The 25,504-nt window shown below is 44.4% G+C and overlaps 2 protein-coding genes across 2 annotated transcripts; both read right to left on the bottom strand.

Annotated features, from left to right (window-relative positions):
- Positions 1–936: 936 nt before the first annotated feature.
- On the bottom strand, positions 937–3,828 carry LOC110527128 (olfactory receptor class A-like protein 4). The gene is made up of 4 exons (XM_021608280.3): positions 3,462–3,828; positions 2,831–3,094; positions 2,397–2,651; positions 937–2,087 (listed from the first exon to the last, which is right to left on the bottom strand). The coding sequence occupies exons 1-4, from the start codon at positions 3,735–3,737 to the stop codon at positions 1,875–1,877; spliced, it is 1,008 nt and encodes a 335-aa protein (XP_021463955.2). The 5' UTR covers positions 3,738–3,828; the 3' UTR covers positions 937–1,874.
- Positions 3,829–11,890: 8,062 nt separating this feature from the next.
- LOC110528067 (von Willebrand factor A domain-containing protein 1) lies at positions 11,891–23,137 on the bottom strand. Its single transcript, XM_021609860.3, has 5 exons — positions 22,549–23,137; positions 19,186–19,737; positions 18,740–19,060; positions 18,249–18,524; positions 11,891–14,113 (listed from the first exon to the last, which is right to left on the bottom strand). The coding sequence occupies exons 1-5, from the start codon at positions 22,631–22,633 to the stop codon at positions 13,740–13,742; spliced, it is 1,608 nt and encodes a 535-aa protein (XP_021465535.2). The 5' UTR covers positions 22,634–23,137; the 3' UTR covers positions 11,891–13,739.
- Positions 23,138–25,504: the final 2,367 nt, after the last annotated feature.

Raw genomic sequence — 25,504 nt, forward strand, 5'->3', positions numbered from 1 at the left:
TTCCAATGGCACTTTGTGTGAGCTAATCCAAGTTTATCATTTTAAAAGGACAATTGATCATTATAAAACCCTTTTGCAATTATGTGAGCACAGCTGAAAACTGTTGTTCTGATTAAATAAGTAATAAAACTGTCCGCCTTTAGACTAGTTGAGTATCTGGAGCATCAGCATTTGTGGGTTCGATTAGAGGCTCAAAATGGCCAGAAACAAAGAACTTCCTTCTGAAACTCGTCAGTCTATTCTTGTTCTGAGAAATTAGGCTATTCTATGAGAGAAATTGCCAAGAAACTGAAGATCTCATATAACGCTGTGTGCTACTCCCTTCACAGAACAGCGCAAACTGGCTCTAACCAGAATAGAAAGAGGAGTGGGAGGCCCCATTGCACAACTGAGCAAGAGGACAAGTACATTAGAGTGTCTAGTTTGAGAAACAGACTCCTCACAAGTCATCAACTGGCAGCTTCATTAAATAGTACCCGCAAAACACCACTCTCAACATCAACAGTAAAGAGGCGATTCCGGGATTCTGGCCTTCTAGGAAAGAAGGCAAAATAAACTGTTTTCACTATTCAGTAGGAGAGAGGTAATAAAAGTAGAGGAGAGAGTTAAAGCAAATATTAAAAAAAAACATGTAACTGAATGAATGAATGAGTACGACTTTGTATGGAATAATTAAATAACCAGTGCTTGCCTTCCCCTCATTCTGCTTTTAAATGTCCACATATATATATACAAACCCTGTTATAAGTAGTAACCCATCCAATAAATACCTTAGAACATTTAAAGTCATGGAATGTTTAAGATCTGGAGTGTTGAAATATTGTGATAAGTTCTCACATTCTGCAAAGACAGATCCTGTTGGACTGTTCACTCCCTCTCAATGAGCTTCATGTAGAGGAGCCTCTGGCATAGAGGCTCAGAGATTGAGAGATGGTACAAATAAAGGCCTTTATTTTGACTGTTTTTTAAAGAGCAAACAAGACAGAACATGTAACAACAACTATCTATAGATAGGAGTGCCCTTTCACGTACAGTCTATACATCAAAAACATTCTGTCGCTCACAAAAGAGCAGGTTTACAGAAATAAATTGTGTTCATGTAATCTCACTGACAAACAAACAGTGGTCTTCCTCAGTGATCAATACATTCTTAGAAATTGTCATAAAATAATAAATGAATGGGTTTGACTCTCATAGCACCATGTTAAAACAGTCTGCCTAAGAGGATCAAAATGGTTGCCAATGGTTAAACTGATGATGACCTGAGGCCGAAAAATTTGTGTTTTGTTTTCACTTTCATTTATGCACTTTCTTGCACTCTGATTTTTTGGGCACCATGCAGTGGCGGTTCTAGACCATTTCAACTGGGGGGGCCAAGCTGGGGCCAGTTGTACTGTTAGAGGTGCAAGTTACATTAGAACGTTATTGTTGACATCGTTTTCTTCACTGCATTGCAGGCATTAGCAGGCAGAAGACCATGTTCATAATCATCATCTTTGCCACTGTCTAATAATGGATGTAAAAAAAGAATGATAGCAAAAATGAGTTACTGTATGTAAAAATTAATTCATACTCCACATTTAGGGGGGCCACAAGGGGGTTTTGGATGTTTAGTTTTTTCGACAGTGTGCGAGCCTCCATCTCTCCCAGTATTCTTATTTTGACTCCTACCACACATGGAAAATATACTGCTCAGTTAGTAGTAAGTACCTTAAAAGAGCACAGATGACCTCATCATTTTTGCCAATGGTTAGAGGAATACCAACAAACATGTAAGTCTACTTTATTATTAGGCTATGTGAAGGGAAGTATAATATTTTTCCACTGGCTTCCCCATAATGTCAGTTGCAGTGTGATTCAGGGTGTGGGACCTGTCAGTGAGTAAGAAAAGACTTAACAACAGCACGCAGCCGCCGGTGACCCACTGCCAGCACGATGGGCGAAAATGCGATGAAGATGCTGTTGGCAAAGCGAGCTATTATCGGGAGAAACCTGTCTGAAGATCCTTTATTGTAGTTTAAGTAGTTGATAGAGATGATGCTAGTTCCCCAAGACACAATGAAGAGGATGGTGAGGGCTAGAATCACCTGGCGAGAGAGGGAAGGTAAGGAAAGAAAATACTGTGAAACTATTTACCTTTTTTCGTCCTCTCTTAGCACGACGGTCATAAAAGATACACACGCATTCTCTATAAAAACACTGTTAATTGAAAACACACCAGGATCATTAACACCTTAGTAATCCAAAAGCTATTTTTTTCCCACATTCCTCATTTTTTATGACAATAACAATGTTACAGGTCCAAATCACATGTTGTACTTCTTTCCATCCACAATAACCAGGCGGCAGGCCACACACAACAAGCCATCATTCTGAATCATTCCAGTCTCTCTCACCTTGGCAGCCCGTCTCTCAGCCGGTATCCTCTTGATGACGGGCGCGTCCTGGGTCATGTGTGCTGGGTTGCGGGTCCTGCCGTGGGTGTAGAGTGTGTAGAGGGAGCCCAGGTTGGTGATGGCCATCAGGATGATAGGCAGGATCTCGTGGATCACCATGGAGGTGGTGGTGTAGGCCAGGGTATTGTAGCTGGAGGGGAAGTTCCACACACAGCCCAGCAGGGGGCGCGTGGTGCTGCTGACCAAAATCAGGGTCTGGAGGGGATGAGAGAAGAGGGTAGAGGAGACAGAGGACAGCAGAGAGGAGAGGAAATGAGGGGAGATGGGGAGGGGGGAAATAAGGCGGAGAAGGTTTTGTAGACAGTTTCCCACAACTTAAATAATACACATCACCTATTGTCTACCTCTGTGCTTCTATTATATCAGGGTCCTACCTCTGTGCTGTTCTTGTTCCCGTTAGTAGAGTAGATGTGTGCAGGTATAGCATAGATCAGGTTGAGATACCAGATGAGGCCCAGGCTAATCAGGAGGGTCTTGGGGGGCCTGCGGGGTCCGTGAACAGTCCCAGGGGGAGGGGCCACGCGCCTCAGTGTCTGGAAGTGGAAAGCACTGAGGAAGAGTGTTGACCATACGTTGACTGAGCGAATCCACACCCACACCCCCATCAGGACGTGACACCCGTCTCTGGAAGAGTTCAGCTAGAGAGAGAGCTGGGTGTGAGGTTTTATGTGTGTGTACACTATAGTGCCTACCTGAACAATGCTCTTATCAGTAAGTATGGCATGGTATATTGTCAGATTGCTTTCTTTTCACATGGCATATCTCTAGTTACAGACCACACCACCCTCCATAACTCTTGCATTTTAAACTACCATTCCTCAAAGACCAGCTCAAATCCCTCCAATATCTCAAATTCCAAATTCCAACCCTTTTACTTTGAGCCCAAACCTCACACTTTCCATACTTGCCACCCCATTGGCTCAAGCACCCACATACAGCCCTCATTCTTCATGGCACCCCCTACCACAGTGCCCGACTCCTGTAACAGTCGCATCCAGCTCCTACCTCCAGCCCCAGGTCAGACATGACCAGCAGGACGTTCCTCAGCAGAGAAAGGAGCAGGTTGGAGAGGGCCATGTTTATCAGGATGATGTCTGAGTTACGTCCTCCACTGGGGTCTGTGAATACGCTCTCACTAATTACGCCAACCACCGTGGCGTTACCCACAATACCCAGCAGGACCAAGATTATGTAGAGGGCGTTCTGTAAGGGATACCCGTTGACACCGAGACCCATCTCCACTGGCTCCGCATCTCTCAACTCCGGCATTGGGGTCTCCATCTCAGCTACTGAATTAGAGTTAGAGTTCTGGGTAGAATACTCTTCAGTCTCTTTGGATCCTAATCCAGGGCCCTGTTTTCCCAGTTTCTTCTAAGAGTAGTTATATTCCAGTATCTGTCTGCAGCCTCTAATCCACTGATTGATGTTTTATTCCAAATATCAACAACTCTTGGTCATAGATACAAATGCACAGCAAAATATATATTGATTGCTGCCCATCTATTATAGGTACACTTTCATAAACACTCACTCTTTCTGTAGCATTGAACACAAGCCCAACCTCCCACAGAACTACCAATGTAAAATCACCATGGACACCAGACAAATACAAAGTAGTTCCTACCATACCCATCCACCTAAAATCACAGCAAAGGGCATTTCCCTAGTTACCCAACCAATCAATGCTAGACCAGGGGTACACTACACCCATGGGAATGTGGGTGTTTCAGAGTTTAGCTACCAGGAGCTGAGAGTGCATATACACAGAACAGGAGAGATTAATCAGCTAGTCTAATTGAAAAATGCCTCCTTAGCAGCTAGGTTAATTAGGATGCCACACTAGCTTCCCCGGGGAGGAGGGGGGAGGTGTGTTTGGTTTTGGTGCTGAACAGGAAGTAATCACTTGATGCCATTCATAAAACAAGGCAAGGTCATGCAAAAGCATTTTATTTTAAAAATATTGTTCAGACAAAAGCTTTGGACTATGATCTTAGAGCATAGTTTCCCAAATTATAATGTAATACAAGCAATGTACAAAAGTGAAAACATTGGAAAGTAAGAATCTGGCTTGTATTTGGTTCATGATGTGCTGTTTCATAGGCCATTTACAGTAACGCTCATGGCTCTTCATTGACAACAGCTATGTTCAACTTGAGTATTCATCTCTCCTTCCTCTTACCCTCTCGTTTTCCCTCTCAAGTTCACTCCGACGCTCCCTCTCTTTTTCCCTTTCTTTCTCTCCCTCTATCCCTGCGACTCATTTTCTGGTGGTGGGCGAGAGAGATGGTGTATGAAGGAGAAGAGACACTGCGACTTCGTCTGAAACCAAGACAGATGTTAGTCTCAGAGCTGAGACTCAAAAATGTAGCCCATATGGAACAGAGTAAGACAGTGCTTCTTCCCTATCTTCATCTGTCAGGAGAAATGAACTGAGTCACTCTCCTCATCACTACAACTCTCTCTTTTCTTCCTGAGAGAGGAAAAAAGAGCAAAGGAAAAGAGTATACATTGGGGAGAACAAGTATTTGATACACTGCCGATTTTGCAGGTTTTCCTACTTACAAAGCATATAGAGGTCTGTAATTTGTATCATAGGTACACTTCAACTGTGAGAGACGGAATCTAAAACAAAAATCCAGAAAATCACATTGTATGACTTTTAAGTAATTAATTAGCATTTTATTGCATGCCATAAGTATTTGATACATCAGAAAATCAGAACTTAATATTTGGTACAGAAACCTTTGTTTGCAATGACAGAGATCAAACGTTTCTTGTGGTTCTTGACCAAGTTTGCACACACGGCAGCAGAGATTTTGGCCCACTCCTCCATACATACCTTCTCCAGATCCTTCAGGTTTCGGGGCTGTCGCTGGGCAATACGGACTTTCAGCTCCCTCCAAAGATGTTCTATTGGGTTCAGGCGTGGAGACTGACTAGGCCACTCCAGGACCTTGAGATGCTTCTTACGGAGCCACTCCTTAGGTGCCCTGGCTGTGTGTTTCGGGTCGTTTTCATGCTGGAAGACCCAGCCACGACCCATCTTCAATGCTCTTACTGAGGGAAGGAGGTTGTTGGCCAAGATCTCGCGATATATGGCCCCATCCATCCTTCCCTCAATATGGTGCAGTCGTCCTGTCCCCTTTGCAGAAAAGCATCCCCAAAGAATGATGTTTCCACCTCCATGCTTCACGGTTGGGATGGTGTTCTTGGGGTTGTACTCATCCTTCTTCTTCCTCCAAACACGGCGAGTGGAGTTCAGACCAAATAGCTCTATTTTTGTCTCATCAGACCATATGACCTTCTCCCATTCCTCCTCTGGATCATCCAGAGGAGGACCTTGCGTCCGCTGCAGGATGGATTTTAATCCATGAATCTGTGTAGTTCTGGGCTGATCCCTCACCTTCCTCATGATCATTGATGCCCCACGTGGTGAGATCTTGCATGGAGCCCCAGACCGAGGGTGAATGACCGTCATCTTGAACTTCTTCCATTTTCTAATAATTGCACCAACAGTTGTTGCCTTCTCACCAAGCTGCTTGTCTATTGTCCTGTAGCCCATCCCAGCCTTGTGCAGGTCTACAATTTTATCCCTGATGTCCTTACATATCTCTCTGGTCTTGGCCATTGTGGAGAGGTTGGAGTCTGTTTGATTGAGTGTGTGGACAGGGGTCTTTTATACAGGTAACAAGTTCAAACAGGTGCAGTTAATACAGGTAATGAGTGGAGAACAGGAGGGCTTCTTAGAGAAAAACTAACAGGTCTGTGAGAGCCGAAATTCTTACTGGTTGGTAGGTGATCAAATACTTATGTCATTCAATAAAATGAATTACTTAAAAATCATACAATGTTATTTTCTGTATTTTTGTTTTATGTTGGACTTGGGAAGAAATCATGGAAGGACAGGAGACCCTTCCTTGGCAGGAGTCGCAGAGGACGCAAGAAGGGGACCGCGGCCACAGAAACCGCGGTCATGGAGCTGGCAGTTGAGCAGAGGGAAGAGCCAGAGACCATCTGGGAGGAGATAGAGAGGTGGTCGGTCGACCCAAGGAGAGTACCAGAGCCCACCTGGGAGTCGATGGAACAGTGTGAGGAGGCATACTGGAGAATGGAGTTGGCTAGTAGTATGCGGCAAAGCAGGCGTATGGCCTCCATTGCGCCTCCCCAGTCCGGTACGTCCTATCCTCCTCGCACTCTCCCTGAAGTGCGTGTCCCCGGTACGTCCTGTGCCTGCTTCCTGCACTCGCCCTGAAGTGCCAGAGACTGTCAGGGAGGCATTGGAGAAGTTAGGAGAGAGAGAGTTGAGAGAGATGTTGTGCAAGTGTGTTCTTCTCAACATCTGACCAGAGGATCTGATTAGCAGTCTGGTGCAACCTGGGCTGGCTCCACGCTTCTGGCCTCCAGTGCGCCTCTCCAGTCCGTTACGTCCTGTGTTTCCTCCTCGCACTTGCCCTAAAGTGCGTGTCACCAGTCCGGTGCCACCTGTGCCGGATCCACGCATCAGGCCTCCAGTGCGCTTCCCCAGCCCGATACGTCCGGTGTCAGCTCCCCGCCCTGAAGTGCATGTCACCAGTCCGGGGCCATCTGTGCCGGCTCCACACACCAGGCCTCCGGTGCGCCTCCCCAGTCCGGTGTGTCCTGTGCCTGCTCCCCACACTCGCCCTGAAGTGCGTGTCACCAGTCCGGTGCCACCTGTACCGGCTCCACGCACTAGGCCTCCGGTGTGCATTCACAGTCCAGAGCTTCCGGAGATGGTTCACAGTCCAGAGCTTCCGGTGACGATCCACAGTCCAGAGCTTCCGGCGACGGTTCACAGTCCGGAACCTCCTGCGACGGTCCAGGGTCTGGAACCTCCTGCGACGGTCCACGGTCTAGAACCTCCTGCGACGGTCCACGGTCCAGAACCTCCAGCGACGGTCAACGGTCCGGAACCTCCAGCGAGGTTCAACGGTCCAGAGCTTCCAGGCAAGGTTTCCAGTCTAGCTCCAAGGCCGGAGCCTTCCTCTGCGTCGGTGCCCAGTCCAGGCACGGTGTCCAGTCCTGCTCCATGGCTGGAGCCCTCCTTTGTGCCGGTGCCCAGTCCAGGCACGACATCCAACCCAGCTCCATGGCCGGAGCCCTCCTTTGCGCCGATGTCCAGTCCAGGCACGGCAACAGGGATGAAACAAATTTGTCACAATTTTTGTGTGTGTATGAAACTAATATATACTTAGTAAATAAGGTATTTGTTTTTTATATTGCTAAGTTTGCAAAAATGTATAAAAATCTGTTGTAGCTTTGTCATTATGGTGTATTGTGTGTAGATTAACGAGGGTAAACATTTATTTCATCCATTTTAGAATAAGGCTGTAATGTAACAAAATGCGAAAATGCTTCCATCCTCCTCTGGGCACATTGACTTCAATACAAAACCTAGGAGGCTTATGGTTCTCACCCCCTTCCATAGCTTAGAAAGTAATTATGACAACATCTGGAGGACATCCTCCAACCTATCAGAGCTCTTGTAACATGAACTGACATGTTGTCCACCCAATCAAAGAATCAGATAATTATTCTGAAAGCATAAGCTACAGCTAGCTAGTACTGCAGTGCATACAATGTGGTGAGTAGTTGACTCAAAGAGAGAAATACATTAGCTGAACAGTTTTGAACAAATTCATTTCTTCCAAAATGAAGGAGAGGCAAGAGAGAGATAGATAGAGAGAGAGATTTTATCATTTTTCCCCTTTCAGTTTCACTTACTTAGCTAGCAAATGCAGCTACCCAGTTTAGCCTACTCAGACACTATAGAATGCTATGTTAGCTAGCTGGCTATGAATATCCAACACAACACTGGAACTCTTCCAAGTCAAGGTAAGCTTTTGGTTTACAAATTCATTACCACTGTGGCCCGCTGGTGTAAGTGCTAAATTGCTTACTGACTGTACACTGCAACATTGCTCCATGATTGTAGCAGGTTTACTAACGCATTAGTTAGAACTATTAGCTATCTTTACTATGACGTTACCTTAGCTAATATGGTGACAATGATGTAGGCTGTGTGTAGCGCTTATGATATGGTTTGTAAAGATATGGCTTGGAAAGGTTTTTTTGCCTGGTCACATACAGCTGATATGTTGTGCATTGAAGTCCACATTCAAAGGGAAAAGGTGAGAGGAGGAGAGCACATAGATGTGAGAAGGAATACAATGTGGCTGTTATGAAAGTGAACTGTGTTTATGGGTGATCAGGGGTGTATTCATTCCACCAATTCTGTTGAAAAACATTTCTTAAACGGAATGAAACGGGGATAAACATACCTGAATTTGTCCAATGGAAACTCTTGTTTGCAACTGTTGGACTAATGATTACACCATAGATCAGCTGGATGCAGGCAAGAGTTTGCAAGGCGGTATTGAACATTTTTGTATCATGTAGTAGCCTAAACCAATCACTGTTATTGTCAGACCCTGACTGTTATTGTCATCCAACATGCTGTAATAGAAATAAGGATATACTAATGAAAAAATAAAATCGTCCTCATCTTAAATGTCACCGACCACTACTGATGTACACATGCTGGTTTTCCTTCAGAAAAGCATGCATCACAACTTTGTTCATTTGCAACATTTCTCTTGTTAATTTTCGCTTGTAAATGTCCACACTTGTATATACTTGTACTACTTTTTGAGCTGGATTTGCCTGTCTTTGAAATTCGTTTGTTCGTTTTCACACGTTAGCATTTAGCTAACAGCGTCTATGTGATTTCGCTGTTAGTTTATGTAAATTTGGTTAGCATTCTGTTAATAAAATCCAAATGAAATGTATTTATGAAGCCCTTCTTACATCAGCTGATATCTCAAAGTGCTGTACAGAAACCCAGCCTAAAATCCCAAAAAGCAAGCAATGCAGGTGTAGAAGCACCGTGGCTAGGAAAAACTCCCTAGAAAGGCCAGAACCTAGGAAGTAACCTAGAGAGGAACCAGGCTATGAGGGGTGGCCAATCCTCTTCTGGCTGTGCCGGGTGGAGATTATAACAGAACATGGCCAAGATGTTCAAATGTTCATAGATGACCAGCAAGGTCAAACAATAATAATCACAGTGGTTGTCGAGAGTGCAACAGGTCAGCCCCTCAGGAGTAAATGTCAGTTGGCTTTTCATAGCCGATCATTCAGTGTCTCTACCACTCCTACTGTCTCTAGGGAGTTGAAAACAGGTCTGGGACAGGTAACACATCCGGAGAACAGGTTGGGGTTCCATAGCTGCAGGCATAACAGTTGAACAGCTTTTCTTGTGTTTTTAGTGCCCCATTGTGTGCTATGCCAGTAATACTGTAAATCCCGGGATGAGAGAAGGATGGTATGACAGTATGAAAATCTGGATACCATCCAAGCCTACTCACTATGTCACCACCCATCAATTTCTTTCAGGCTACGGGTTGTGTCTGGACAGAACCTGGGTATCACGGCTACTCACTCACCCACTTACTCACTCACTCACTCACTCACTCACTCACTCACTCACTCACTCACTCACTCACTCACTCACTCAGGCATTGTCTAAAAATGTACTAGCTGCCAAATCCATGCATTCTCTGTCCTTGTTTCCTTTATTCCTCACCTCCCTCCCAAAGCACATTGGAGGAGAGTATTGAAAGTTCCTTGCCCTGGGGCCTCCTCATCCGATGTGCTTTGAAAGAGAGGTGAGGATTGGAGGAAACACGGACGAAGGAAACAAGGATTTGACATCTAGTCAGTGATTAAAATGCAATATAACCATAAAGAAAATATAGTGATACTAAAGTATTCATTAAATTGACCTTTTTCAGTACCTCCTCAGTACTGAACAGTGCTGCATCTGCTAATTACATGGACAAGGGGGACCTGATCAGTAATTCTAGATCAGCAATGCTACTATGATACAAGCCTAGATATGTCAAAAACAATTGGTGTGGGAGTGAGTACGTGGCAGGCAGGGGAAGTTAAGGAGAGGAGTGTACTGAAGGTGTCTTTGTGTAATTACTTATTTGCATTTTACATAACAGAACCAAATATAATACCATAGGGGCCTATAACGTTACTGTTATACCAAAACATCTAATTTCCAATGAGATTGTAGGATGGTTAGCTGAAGCTGAATTGTCCCCTTAAAAAATGATCATGCTCCAAAACTCAACCAGAGCGAGCCACTAAGCAGTATACATGCTTTGATTAAAACAAAATATAAGAAAGGCTAAAAGTTTGTTAATTAACACCATCCGCTGTAATTTGCTCATGAAACAGTAATTCAAGAAGATGCATAAAATGCATATTCCCATGAAACTGATTGAGATCAATCAATGACTGGCAGTTTGCAGGTTTCACCGGTAAAATGTGAAGAATTATCATGGCCTATTCTGGCCTATTTTGATGGCCTATTTTGAAATGATTTAGCCTATGCTTCACTTGATGTTTGAGGGTATTAAAAATATAATATTTTCTAGAGACATAATGGCTGCATTTACACAAGAAGCCCAATTCTGATATTTTTTCCACTAATTGGTCTTTTGACCAATCACATCAGATATTTTTCAAAGTTGATCTGATTGGTCAAAAGACCAATTAGTGAAAAAACAGATCAGAGTTGGGCTGCCTGTGTAAACACAGCCTATGTGTGGGCATAGGCAGACGTTGCAATTGGAGGATGCATGATATGCATAATCTATAATGATAGGCTCTTCAATTGGGTGCATCTGTCAGTAAAAACTTTAATTGAGGAAATGATGACGTCATTAAAAAAAAAAGTGCTTTCCCTCACCTAAAAAAAATGCTACATCATTGGTAGAGACTACAGTGTCATCAGCAAAGTGTCAGACAGTTTAATTAGCAAAGATCTGAGTAATGAAGAACATGCTTTTTTTTTGCATTACATTCACACTTAGGGGTGTACTGTGCATACAGTGCAGCAGGGAAAACATTCTAAACAGTTTAACGTAGGCCTGATTGTCACAACCTGTGGTAAAATATGTGTCCCACTAGATGGTGCTCTTCAGAAACAAGTTCACAAGAGCTAGGCTCACGTGTTGATTGCATTATGGGAGAAGTCAAAAACTGAAAAATGTGTGAGAAAGTACATTTTCACCTTTTATTCATGAACTGTATATGCTGTATATATTTTTTCTTCCAGAAATGCCTATGTGACATGGATGATGGGAGATAAAAAATATGCAGTTGTCTTCTTTTTCCCCTCCATCCACCCCTCCTCCTTTTCACCCTTATTCATCTCTCCCTGTCAGTGGCTATCCTTCTAATTGAAATCAGAGAAATGGAATCCATACATTTGGATTACATCACCTATATGGTGAAGCTACAACTCTTTATCTTGACCCAGCTGACCCAGAACGTGTCTTCCTTATGACATGACGGCATAATCTTCTGTCGTGGTAATTTTTACACAGAGACACTCAAAGTCAATCTTAAATTAATCATTGTTTATTATCAGTGAGCTGGAGATGTTCCAACAAACGTAATGCACCATAGTGAACATCTGTCAGAAGCTCTGCTGGGGCAGTCCCAACAGTTGTCTTACTGTATATACGGCAAAACACAGACAAGTTATATTTGCCTCATTTAGCATAATTCATTACAGTGCATTCTGAAATTATTCAGACCCCTTGACTTTTTCCACATTTTGTTACATTACAACCTTATTTTAAAAAGTATTAAATCACTTTTCCACCTCATCAATCTACACACAATATCCACAATGACAAAGCAAAAACAGGTTTTTAGAAATGTTTGCTAATCCCTAAAAAAAGTGAAATACCAAATTAAACTTTATTTGTCACATGCGCCGAATACAACAGGTAGACCTTACCTTGAAATGCTTATTTACAAGCCCTTAACCAACTGTGCAGTTCAAGAAGAGTTTAGAAAATATTTACCAAATAAACTAAAAAAACACAATAAAACAACAATAACGAGGCTGTATACAGGGGGTACCGGTACCGAGTCAGTGTGCGGGGGTACAGGTTAGTTGAGGTAATTTGTACATTGTACAAATATCACATTTACATAAGTATTTAGACCCTTTACTCAGTACTTTGTTGAAGCACCTTTGGCAGCGATTACAGCCTAGATTATTTTGGGGTATGACGCTACAAACTTGGCACACCTGTATGTGGGGAGTTTCTCCCATTCTTCTCTGCAGATCCTCTCAAGCTCTGTCAGGTTGGATTGAGAGCATCACTGCACAGCTATTTTCACGTCTCTCCAGAGATGTTTAATCGGGTTTAAGTCTGGGCTCTGACTGGGCCACTCAAGGACATTCAGAGACTTGTCCCGAACCCACTCCCACGTTGCCTTGGCTGTGTGATTATGGTTGTTGTTCTATTAGAAGGTGAACCTTAGCCCCAGTCTGAGGTCCTTAGCACTATGGAGCACGTTTTCATCAAGGAACTGTACTTTTCGCCGTCCATCTTTCCCTCAATCCTGACTAGTCTCCCAGTCCCTGCCGCGGAAAAACATCCCCACAGCATGATGCTGCCACCACCATGCTTAATGTAGGGATGGTGCCAGGTTACCTCCAGACGTGAAGCTTGGCATTCAGGCCAAAGAGTTCAATCTTGGTTTCATCAGACCAGAGAATCTTGTTTCTCATGGTCTGAGAGTCCTTTAGGTGCCTTTTGGCAAACTCCAAGCGGGCTGTCATGTGCCTTTTACTGAGGAGTTGCTTCCATCTGGCCACTCTACCATAAAGGCCTGATTGGTGGAGTGCTGCAGAGATGGTTGTCCTTCTGGAGCTCTGTCAGAGTGACCATCGGGTTCTTGGTCACCCTGACCAAGGCCCTTCTCCCATGATTGCTCAGTTTGGCCAAGCGGCCAGCTCTAGGAAGAGTCTTGGTGGTTCCAAACTTCTTCCATTTAAGAATAATGGAGGCCACAGTGTTTTTTGGGACCTTCAATGCTGCAAAAATGTTTTAGTACCCTTCCCAGGTCTACTCATTCCAGGGTTTTTCTTTGTTTCTTTTACTATTTTCTACATTGTAAAATGATAGTGAAGACATCAAAACAACGAAATACACATATGGAATCATGTAGTAACCAGAAAAGTGTTAAACAAATCAAAATGTTACATTTGAGATTTTTCAAAGTAGCCACCCTTTGCCTTGATGACAGATTTGCACTCTCTCTAGTTTTAATGACACTCTCATGTTCTATGACATTGGAATGTCTTTGAATAGCACTGAATTTGAATAGCACTGAATTAAATTCTACTTCCTGTCACTCAACTGCAATGTCTACATCCTGTGGAGTGTGGCCAATTTAATTTAAATGTAACTCATGAGTTGAATGGGAACCAATTCCAAAATTCTGAATTGAGCCCAACTCTGGTATGTGTGCGCGCAGTATCAGACCTGTTTGTGTGCGTGCGGTGCAGCAGAGCCCCAATCCCCGGGCCATGCGGTAGACAGGGGACACACACACTCGGCTGCTGGGGGCCAGGTGTGTGAGCAGTGTGGACAGGGAGTCAGGGGGCAGGTATAGGCAGGAGAATGCAGGGCGGGAGGGGCTCTGGGTCTCACCCCTCTCCCAGTTGAGCCAGTACCCCCTCAGCCCCTCATCGTGGCCCCACCACCGGACCTGCACCGCATCACGCCCCACTGGGGTCAGCTGGAGGTCAGCCAGGGCTGGCAGCACTGAGACACACAGATAAAGGACAGGCTAGTGTGTGTGTTCTATTTTATAAGCCATAAATCACAGAATGAAAAAAGAGAGGGGCAAAGCCTAAGGGAGGCATGGACTCCTTATAAATGACTGTAGGATAAATGTACAGTATGTCAGGATAAGTAAAAGGTTTCATGACATTTAAATGTCAATACCATTTAACAAGCATTCATTAACATAGTGTTTCCCAACCAGGGGATACTTGAGAAGACTCATGAGACCATAGACTTACTGGTAAAATGCACACTAGGGGGGTACTTATGGGGAAATCCGGGCAGAGCAAAATGTACTTGGTGGTACAGTTACCGAAAAAGTTAGGAACCATTGAATTAACACCACAAATACAATATTGTTGCTGAGAGGGAAACAATTTAATATTAAGGAAAGACAGCAGAAGTATAAGGGACAGTTAGAAATGTACCTGGAGGAGGGGTCCCAAAAAAATATGCACCCCCCTCCCCAATGTTACAAATATTTTCACATCAACCTTCCCTTCTACTGTTATAAAATGTGCACACCCTCCCCCTTCATGAAATTAACTCAAAAATAGTTATTACCACCATACATTACAATAACTGTAACAACCCAGTGTTTATAAACGTGGATATCGACTTTACCACTTTAGCATGGTTTTGAGGCACAGTTAATGCCACGCACAGCTAATGGGCCAGAAAGTTGAGGGTTCACTATAGGCGAGCTCACTCTCTCTGGCTGTTTTATTACACTATGATCAGAGCAGGCTGCATACAATGATCATCTGGGGAGAAATCAGATTTTCAACATTTCGTTGCTGTATTTATAATTATATAAAATATATGCAACATGTTTTCCACCAACAGGTTTCTGTGCCGATATATCACACACAACCAATAAGCAATGCGTAACTGCATACCAATTACTGACTTTGAACACTTATCATCATGGTTTGTATTTTCAACACCACAATCAAGTAGAGTATGACAATCTTGAAAAATAGAAAATACATCTCTCCCTACTCAGTATCCCTACTCAGTACCCCTACTCAGTACTCCTACTCAGTATCCCTACTCAGTACTCCTACTCAGTACCCCTACTCAGTACTCCTACTCAGTACTCCTACTCAGTATCCCTACTCAGTATCCCTACTCAGTATCCCTACTCAGTACTCCTACTCAGTATCCCTACTCAGTACTCCTACTCAGTACCCCTACTCAGTACTCCTACTCAGTACCCCTACTCAGTACTCCTACTCAGTACCCCTACTCAGTACTCCTACTCATTATCCCTACTCAGTACCCCTACTCAGTACCCCTACTCAGTATCCCTACTCAATACTCCTACTCAGTACCCCTACTCAGTACTCCTACTCAGTATCCCTACTCAGTACTCCTACTCAGTATCCCTACTCAGTACCTCTACTCAGTACTCCTACTCAGTACCCCTACTCAGTACCTCTACTCAGTACTCCTACTCAGTATCCCTACTCAGTACTCCTACTCAGTACACCTACTCAGTACTCCTACTCAGTACCCCTACTCAGTACTCCTACTCAGTATCCCTACTTAGTACCCCTACTCAGTACTCCTACTCAGTACCCCTACTCAGTACCCCTACTCAGTACTCCTACTCAGTATCCCTACTCAGTACCCCTACTCAGTACTCCTACTCAGTACTCCTACTCAGTATCCCTACTCAGTATCCCTACTCAGTACCCCTCCTCAGTACCCCTACTCAGTATCCATACTCAGTATCCCTACTCAGTACTCCTACTCAGTACTCCTACTCAGTACTCCTACTCAGTACCCTTACTCAGTACCCCTACTCAGTACCCCTACTCAGTACTCCTACTCAGTACCCCTACTCAGTATCCCTACTCAGTACCCCTACTCAGTACTCCTACTCAGTACCCCTACTCAGTACCCCTACTCAGTATCCCTACTCAGTATCCCTACTCAGTACTCCTACTCAGTACCCCTACTCAGTACTCCTACTCAGTACTCCTACTCAGTACTCCTACTCAGTATCCCTACTTAGTACCCCTACTCAGTACTCCTACTCAGTATCCCTACTCAGTACCCCTACTCAGTATCCCTACTCAGTACCCCTACTCAGTACTCCTACTCAGTATCCCTACTCAGTACTCCTACTCAGTACCCATACTCAGTATATTCCTACTCAGTACTCCTACTCAGTACTCCTACTCAGCACCCCTACTCAGCACTCCTACTCAGTACCCCTACTCAGTACCCCTACTCAGTACTCCTACTCAGTATCCCTACTCAGTACTCCTACTCAGTATCCCTACTCAGTACCCCTACTCAGTACTCCTACTCAGTATCCATACTCAGTATCCCTACTCAGTACTCCTACTCAGTACCCTTACTCAGTACCCCTACTCAGTACCCCTACTCAGTACTCCTACTCAGTACCCCTACTCAGTATCCCTACTCAGTACCCCTACTCAGTACTCCTACTCAGTACCCCTACTCAGTACCCCTACTCAGTATCCCTACTCAGTATCCCTACTCAGTACTCCTACTCAGTACCCCTACTCAGTATCCCTACTCAGTACTCCTACTCAGTACTCCTACTCAGTATCCCTACTTAGTACCCCTACTCAGTACTCCTACTCAGTATCCCTACTCAGTACCCCTACTCAGTATCCCTACTCAGTACCCCTACTCAGTACTCCTACTCAGTATCCCTACTCAGTACTCCTACTCAGTACCCCTACTCAGTATCCCTACTCAGTACTCCTACTCAGTACTCCTACTCAGTACCCCTACTCAGTACCCCTACTCAGTACTCCTACTCAGTACTCCTACTCAGTACCCCTACTCAGTACTCCTACTCAGTACTCCTACTCAGTATCCCTACTCAGTACCCCTACTCAGTACCCCTACTCAGTACCCCTACTCAGTACTCCTACTCAGTATCGAAGGCTTGGTTTGAATGTCATTTTGTTTTTTTGTAACAGTTGTCACTTTCCATTAATCAAATGGCCATTGCGCAGTTTGGATGGTGGAATTATATTAGAGTGGAGTGGATGAACGTGTGCAGGTAGCCTAATCAGATCAAAACATTGTGAGTAGTTGTGTTAATGCCACACATAAAAAAGGTAATACATTTTAAATGACAAATATTTAGGTCATATTGAAGTGTCAGGTTCTAGGTCGAGGAATAGCCACTTGGATCGGAAAGGAGCCAGAACGTGTTAAGCTTTCCTGAATAACTGGGTCTGCTGGGCGCATATAGGCCTATGTGGACGACATGGGAGAACGGGAGAATGATGACCGTAACAGACAGCGCATCAGTATCACAAGTAAAAATACAACCAGACTGGCCTGCTCCTGTGGCTATCTAGAATCTTTCCAGAGTAGACCCACAGATGATCTAGATGGAACGAATGGAATGAAACGATCCAAAAACTTTTGCACCATTATTCAAATGATATTTTCACTGCAGTTTACAGCCTGGAGTTTAATTGCACTCAATTGTTCATTGGATTATGGTGTTGTAGGCTAGTCTAGGTAGGATCATTTTATTGTCCCTTAACAAGATCAATGGGGGAGCTTTTTGAGCTGCATGTTTTCTATGTTCTTTCATGCCCAATGATACACCTGGCCTGTCTGCTGCCAATCAGTTATTCCTCTATATCTTGTGGATTTATATAGAAAATGTGTGCATATTTTAATGATTTTATGTGTGGTATGATTGCTAGTTAACCTATTGCAGATCTGGATAAATGATCCAACTACCTCTATTGTCAGTATGGATAGAGGGCAGGATAGATAGTTGACTGGTAGACTATATTGATCTGTGGTATAGTAATCGCACAGAGAAGTGTAGTGCATAAGGGAAGTACCAAAGCACCTTGATAGGGAAGAAGCAAGTAAGCAGATGAGGGCATTTGGCTATATGGAAGATATCGTAAAACCTGCATAATGGAAATTGTAAATCAGGGAAAAAAACGCACTACCCTCCCCTGTTCCCAATAAAGAAAACACACTCCCCAGAGCAACCCCCCCCAAAATCTAGACAACCCTCCCCTATTTTGGAACAGCCCCCCTAACCCAGTAAATGTCGAATTGTCCCTAAATCATAGAAACACACCAACACACATCTTACCCTCCTGAGTGCAGGCCTTGACAGACATGGCCTTCTCTTTGCCTGTGGAGTACAGGGCGCTGACAGTAACTAGGTACTGTGTGTCTGGCTCTAGACCAGTGAGCAGAGTGGAGTTCTGATGTCCGTGTAGCCTAACCGTGTGGACCTGCCCACTGGGTAGAGCTCCATACTCTATCTGGTACCGCTGGACATGTTCAGTTTGCAGAGGACCCCAGCTCACTCGCACCCTGTCAGGACCTGAGTCTGCCACTGTGACCACCGCTGGGCTCAACACCTCTAGGTTAGAGGATAGGAGAGGGAGAGGATGGGATGGGATGAAACAAAAGAGAATATTATTATCCACAAAGATGTGTTCAATAATGTAAAAATATATGCTGGTTGTGTTGATTTTCTATTATACTATCTGCTCATTTCATTTATCTACCACATCACTGCTCTCCATCCCCCTCTCCCTCCCTCCTTCCCCGTCTCCTTCCCTTCCCCCCTCTGACCGGGTTGTGTAGTGAAGGTGACACTGAGAGTGTTGAGATAATCATGGTTGGACTGGGAGTTGGGGGTGAGGGAGGCAGTGTAGATGGTGTCTGGCTGCAGGCCACTCAGCTCCACCCAGCTGGCGTCCCCAGGGAGGGTCCGTCTGTGGTACTGCCCCCCACTGCTGGCCCCGCCGTTAGGCTGACCACCACCTGGCAGAACAGAGCTGTAGTGTAAAAAGCTGTAGAAATCTGTGTTGGATCCGAGTACAGGACGCCACTGCAGCACGGCACTGTGGGAGGACACCTGTACCACCCTCAGGCGCTCAACGTGGATCAGCTCTGAGAGAGAAGGGGGGATACAACTCAGTGGGGTAGAGTTTGCATTTACACTACAGAGGATTTCATCTGCAATCACAGTCCTGTCTATAAATACTTGTCTATAAATACACCCCCGCCCCACACACCAATGATGGCCTCCCTCAGGTCCTCTGTGATGATACTGATGTCATCGATGTCCACAAAGTACAGGTGGGACTCGATGGGCGGGGTCACCACCCTCTGCAGTACCTGGTAGTTCCCGTGTCCCGTAGAGACAGCCAACAGAGACACACCCGCCCTTCTCAGCTCTGCCATTGGTCCATCCACCATGCCCGGGTGTACCCCATCCGTTAGCCACACCAGCACTTTGGGGAGCTCCAACTCATCCCCAGCCCCAGCTCTGGCTAGCAGCCCCTGGGCCTGTCTGAGGGCAGCCTCTGTGTTGGTGTCCCCTTGGAGTTGCCTGGTCCTATGCAGTGCCCCTTGCAGGCCAGGCTGGGTGCTGTGGGCGTCCAGACCAAACTCCAGGTGTGGCTCAGTGCCCACCTGCAGCAGCCCCGCCCTCACCTGACCCCGCCCCAGAGAGAAGGGGAGGAGTAGCTCGGACAGGAAGTGCAGCAGGCGAGAGAACTCGTAGGATGACACACTTCCTGAAGAATCCAACAGGAGCAGGATATCCCCCTCACAACAGTTCAGAGCTGAGAGAGAGAGAGAGAGAGAGAGAGAGAGAGAGAGAGAGAGAGAGAGAGAGAGAGAGAGAGAGAGAGAGAGAGAGAGAGAGAGAGAGAGATAGATAGATAGATAGATAGATAGATAGATAGATAGATGGTGATGGAGGGACAGAGCGAGAGGGAGAGGGAGAGGGAGAGAAAGAGTAGGGAAAGAGAGAGGGAAAGAGAGAGATTACACTGAAGTTATTCACCTTATATATAGAGTAAATATATATATATATATATTTATGTTCAACAAGGCAACATAAAAACACATGCGATGAAAAGCTCTTCAGCACACATTGTTAGCCTTTGTTTTACTCCCTGTCATGGTTTTTCTTTACTTTGCTAACCTTCCTGTCCAAATTGAAATATTTGCTGTTCTTTGTGTGATCATTAAAATGAACCTTGATTGTTTAAGGCATTTTATTCAAACATAATGGGATCCAAGCCATAGAACACAGGTCAAGAGAGAGGAGAGGAAAGAAGAAGAAGAATAAGAGACAAGAGTGCTAAAAGATGAATAAAAGGAATGGGTTGAAAGATGGCTGTCAATGGAGTGAGAGATATTAAACATATAAAAACAAAGGATGGGGAAGAAAAATGATGTAAAATATAAAGAGAAACCAAATCACAGAGAGAGAGACCAAACAACAGAGAGTGAGAGAGAGAGACCAAACAACAGAGAGAGAGAGAGACCAAACAACAGAGAGAGAGAGACCAAACAACAGAGAGAGAGAGAGACCAAACAACAGAGAGAGAGAGACCAAACAACAGAGAGTGAGAGAGAGAGACCAAACAACAGAGAGAGAGAGAGACCAAACAACAGAGAGAGAGAGACCAAACAACAGAGAGAGAGAGTGAGAGAGAGAAACAGAGAGAGAGAGAGACCAAACAACAGAGAGTGAAAGATAAAGAGAGAGACAGAGAGAGAGAGACCAAAAAACAGAGAGAGAGAGTGAAAGATAAAGAGAGAGAGACCAAACAACAGTGAGAGACTGAAAGATACAGAGAGAGAGACCAAACAACAGAGAGAGAGTGAAAGATACAGAGAGAGACACCAAACAACAGACAGAGAGTGAAAGATACAGAGAGAGAGAAAAACAACAACAGAGAGAGAGTGAAATATACAGAGAGAGAGACCAAACAACAGAGAGAGTGCAAGATACAGAGAGAGAGAGACCAAACAACAGAGAGAGAGTGAAAGATACTGAGAGAGAGATCAAACAACAGAGAGAGAGAGTGAGAGAGAGACCAAACAACAGAGAGAGAGTGAAAGATACAGAGAGAGAGAGACCAAACAACAGAGAGAGAGTGAGAGAGAAACCAAACAACAGAGAGAGAGAGTGAAAGATACAGAGAGAGACCAAACAACAGAGAGAGAGTGAAAGATGCAGAGAGAGAGACCAAACAACAGAGAGAGAGTGAAAGATACAGAGAGAGAGATCAAACAACAGAGAGAGAGTGAGAGAGAGACCAAACAACGGAGAGAGAGAGTGAAAGATACAGAGAGAGAGACCAAACAACAGAGAGAGAGAGACCAAACAACAGAGAGAGAGTGAAAGTTACAGAGAGAGAGAGAGACAACATTATATGCAGAGAATAGCCACAGTCTGGCCAGATGCTCTTTGTTGAGCACATAATAATGGTCACCTTATCATCTCTTTATTCTCAGGAACAATTTACAGCACTTTTCTTTCTCAACCATCTACATAGGGGAGAGTGGGGTAAGTCAAGACAGTTTATACATTCAGCATCCCCGCCAAGAGAAATAAAGTATTATCTCAAAAACAAAAATAAGATATCTTAAAGTGTGTAAATACTGTAGAGGGAGAAATTGAAAGGCAGAGTGTGTAAGTATTGGGGGGAAAAAGAGAAGGACAAGGAAAGAGAAGAGAGAAAGGGGATTTGCACTGGCACTTAAGAGGAGGAGGGGAAGAGGAATGCAGCTCTCTTCCCTCTCTGAGATCCACAGTGCAAAGGTGTTTGTGGGTGAGAGAGAGTGTATGTGAGAGAGATGCATTCATCTTCCTCTCTATTTATGTCATTAAAAAGTAGCCACAAAACTAAATTAGCTTTGTTCCCACCTTTATGACCTGTAGAGAAATGTATGCAAAGCCTTTGCTTAATCTTTTCCAAAGACACCTGAGTCATAGATCCAAGTGTTTACGTTTAAGTAGTTGGGCACTACCATTATTATTACAGCTTGTTACTGTCATTTGGCAAACAAAATGTTCCGGATTTCCAGAGACATTCTGGCCAAGGTCAGCAGGGCAAAGGTTTTTCTTGACGATAGCAACTAATATCAATAGAAGACAGAACTTCTGTTGTCTCCCTTTCAACTGTAATCCCAAGAGCTGGAGCTCTCTTCCTCTCTCAAACAAACATACTGAAAAATCATGAATCGTATAGACAACTCTGTCAATAATAGTGAGAAGGTGTTTGTGGGTGAGAGAGAGTGTATAAAAACAAATTATTATCTAATGATGTGACTAAGTATCCCGACTTTACCAGCTCCAACAATGATGAGGACAAAATAATAGACAGAGTGGAAATAAGTTACTACTTGTGGCTATACTTCACTAATAGATCAGATACATATTACTGCACATAGTTTAACATTCCAAGAAGTTCATTGTTAGAGAACTAAAACAAATGATTATCTAATGATGTGACTGAGTATCCCAACTTTACCAGCTTCAACTCTGCAGAATGGAACGTTGTTAAAAGCATTAGTGAAATATGCACACAGCCATCTCTCTAACCGTGAAACACCTGTATAAGGTAGACTAAACTTACCTGTGCCAGGTACAACGTTTTGTGTGCTGCTCGGCCACAGTAACACACCGAGCAGCAAACAGGAAAATCCAAGCCACTCCATCATGAATTGGATCAATACGTTATGATGAAATAGAGCAAACAAGTGCACCCTGAATGGGACCTTCTCAAGTCACTGTCCATAGCTTTGTTGTACTGTATTACAGTTCCTTCCCTCTCACACTTCCTCGAGATTCTCATGCGCCAAGGGATAAGTCTTGTTGTACAGCCTGCTTCCTTAGAAAGGCTGAAAAGTAATCACAAACTGGTACCACACAAGGGCGCTCTGGTATACACACACTCACACACACACAGCGTAGACGACTTTATCCACACTACCTCATTCAAAACGTATACAAAAATGTTTGATCAATTTAATTTCTTTCCACTTTTAGTCAAATTTCATTACTTTTATCACTGGCACAAGTCTCCCACTTTCACAGAATGCATTTACCCCCCTCTCCACAAGATCAACTGATAAAGTGCTTCTTCTATTTAATTTCCTCCTCACCCTCCAATATCTTTAAGTCCTCTCCTCCCCCTTCTCTTTCTGTGTTCCTTTCTCAAGCCTTCTCCCCTCAACAGTCAAGAGTGTTTTGGCATCACTTTTGTTGGATTTTGGCCCAGTTTCGGACATTATCCAGGTTGCGTCTGTAGCCTACGCCACATTGTCAACAAACTCATTATCACAAATGTGATTAACACTTTATTGACTCCACTGGTATTCATCACTCTGCCCTCATACTTGGACCCCCCTTCAGTGAACCAACCTGGTCTCAGAGCATTTCGTATTATTGAGTGAATAGGTTTGTGTTCTACTCAGGGATGGGCGGAACAGTGTGCTGGCACATCTTGAGAGGATGCAGGCTAACAGGGTGGAGTGGTAGCAAACTACTCATTGCAATAATTATAGTAGGGGCTGTAACAATGAATATGCAACTTTTCAGGGAAGTTAGGAAAGCAAAGGATAGCTTTTTCAAACAGAAATGTGCATCCTGTAGCACAAACTCCAAAAAGTTCTGGGCCACTGTAAAGTCCATGGAGAACAAGAGCACCCCCTCCCAGCTGCCCACTGCACTGAGGCTAGGAAACACTGTCACCACCGATAAATCTACGATAATTGAGAATTTCAATAAGCATTTTTCTATGGCTGGCCAGGCTTTCCACCTGGCTACCCCTACCCCGGTCAACAGCTCTGCAGCCTCCACAGCAACTTGCCCAAGCCTCCCCTATTTCTACTTCACCCAAATCCAGATAGCTGATGTTCTGAAAGAGCTGCAAAATCTGGACCCCTACAAATCAGCTGGGCTAGACAATCTGGACCCTCTCCTTCTAAAATGATCCACCACAAAACACCACAACCCCTGTTACTAGCCTGTTCAACCTCTTTTTCGTATCATCTAAGATCTCTAAAGATTGGAAAGCTGCCGCGGTCATCCCCCTCTTCAAAGGGGGAGACACTCTAGACCTGAACGGGTTACAGACCTATATCTATCCTACCCTGCCTTTCTAAAGTCTTCGAAAGCCAAGTTAACAAACAAATCACCGACCATTTTGAATCCCACCGTACCTTCTCCGCTATGCAATCTAGATTCCAAGCTGGTCATGGGTGCACCTCAGCCAGTCTCAAGGTCCTAAACGATATCATAACCGCCATCGATAAGAGACAATACTGTGCAACCGTCTTCATCGACCTGGCCAAGGCTTTCGACTCGGTCAATCACCACATTCTTATTGGCAGACTCAACAGCCTTGGTTTCTCAAATGACTGCCAATGTCCGGACCTCTGGCAGTTTCTATGGGGGTGCCACAGGGTTCAATTCTCGGGCCGACTCTATTCTCTGTATACATCAATGATGTCGCTCTTGCTGCTGGTGATTCTCTGATCCACCTCTACGCAGACGACACCATTCTGTATACTTCTGGCCCTTCTTTGGACACTGAGTTTCAATGCCATACAACACTCCTTCCGTGGCCTCCAACTGCTCTTAAATGCAAGTAAAACTAAATGCATGCTCTTCAACCGATCGCTGCCCGCACTGCCCGGTTCTGACTTAGAATATGTGGACATGTACAAATACCTAGGTGTCTGGTTAAACTGTAAACTCTCCTTCCAGACTCACATTAAGCAACTCCAATCCAAAATTAAATCTAGAATTGGCTTCCTATTTCGCAACAAAGCCTCCTTCACTCATACTGACAGATCCTACAGATCCTTGACTTTGGCGATGTCATTTACAAAATAGCCTCCAACACTCAGCAAATGGGATGCAGTCTATCACAGTGCCATCCATCCGTTTTGTCCCCAAAGCCCCATATACTATCCACCACTGTGACCTGTCTGCTCTCGTTGGCTGGCCCTCGCTTCATATTCATTGGCAAACCCACTGGCTCCAGGTCATCTATAAGTCCTTGCTAGGTAAAGCCCCGCCTTATCTCAGCTCACTGGTCACCACAGCAGCACCCACCTGTAGCACGCGCTCCAGCAGGTATATTTCACCGGTCATCCTTACAGTTTTCTGCTGCCAATGACTGGAACGATTTGCAAAAATCACTGAAGCTGGAGTCTTATCTCCCTCACTAACTTTAAGCATCAGTTGTCAGAGCAGCTTACCGATCATTGCACCTGTACATAGCCCATCTGTAAGTAGCCGACCCAACTACCTCATCCCCATGTTGTTTTTTGTTTTTTTCTCCTTTGCACCCCAGTATCTCTACTTGCATATTCATCTTCTGCACATCCATCACTCCAGTGTTCAATTGTTAAAATGTAATTAGTTCGCCACTACGGCCTATTTATTGCCTTACCTCCCTAATCTTACTACATTTGCACACATTGGATATAGATTTTTCTATTGTGTTATTGACTGTACATTTGTTTATTCCATGTGTTACTCTGTGTTGTTTGTGTCGCACTGCTTTGCTTTATCTTGGCCAG

This window comes from Oncorhynchus mykiss, chromosome 7 (assembly GCF_057628025.1).
Source record: "Oncorhynchus mykiss isolate SJ-2025 chromosome 7, ASM5762802v1, whole genome shotgun sequence".
NCBI lineage: Eukaryota > Metazoa > Chordata > Actinopteri > Salmoniformes > Salmonidae > Oncorhynchus > Oncorhynchus mykiss.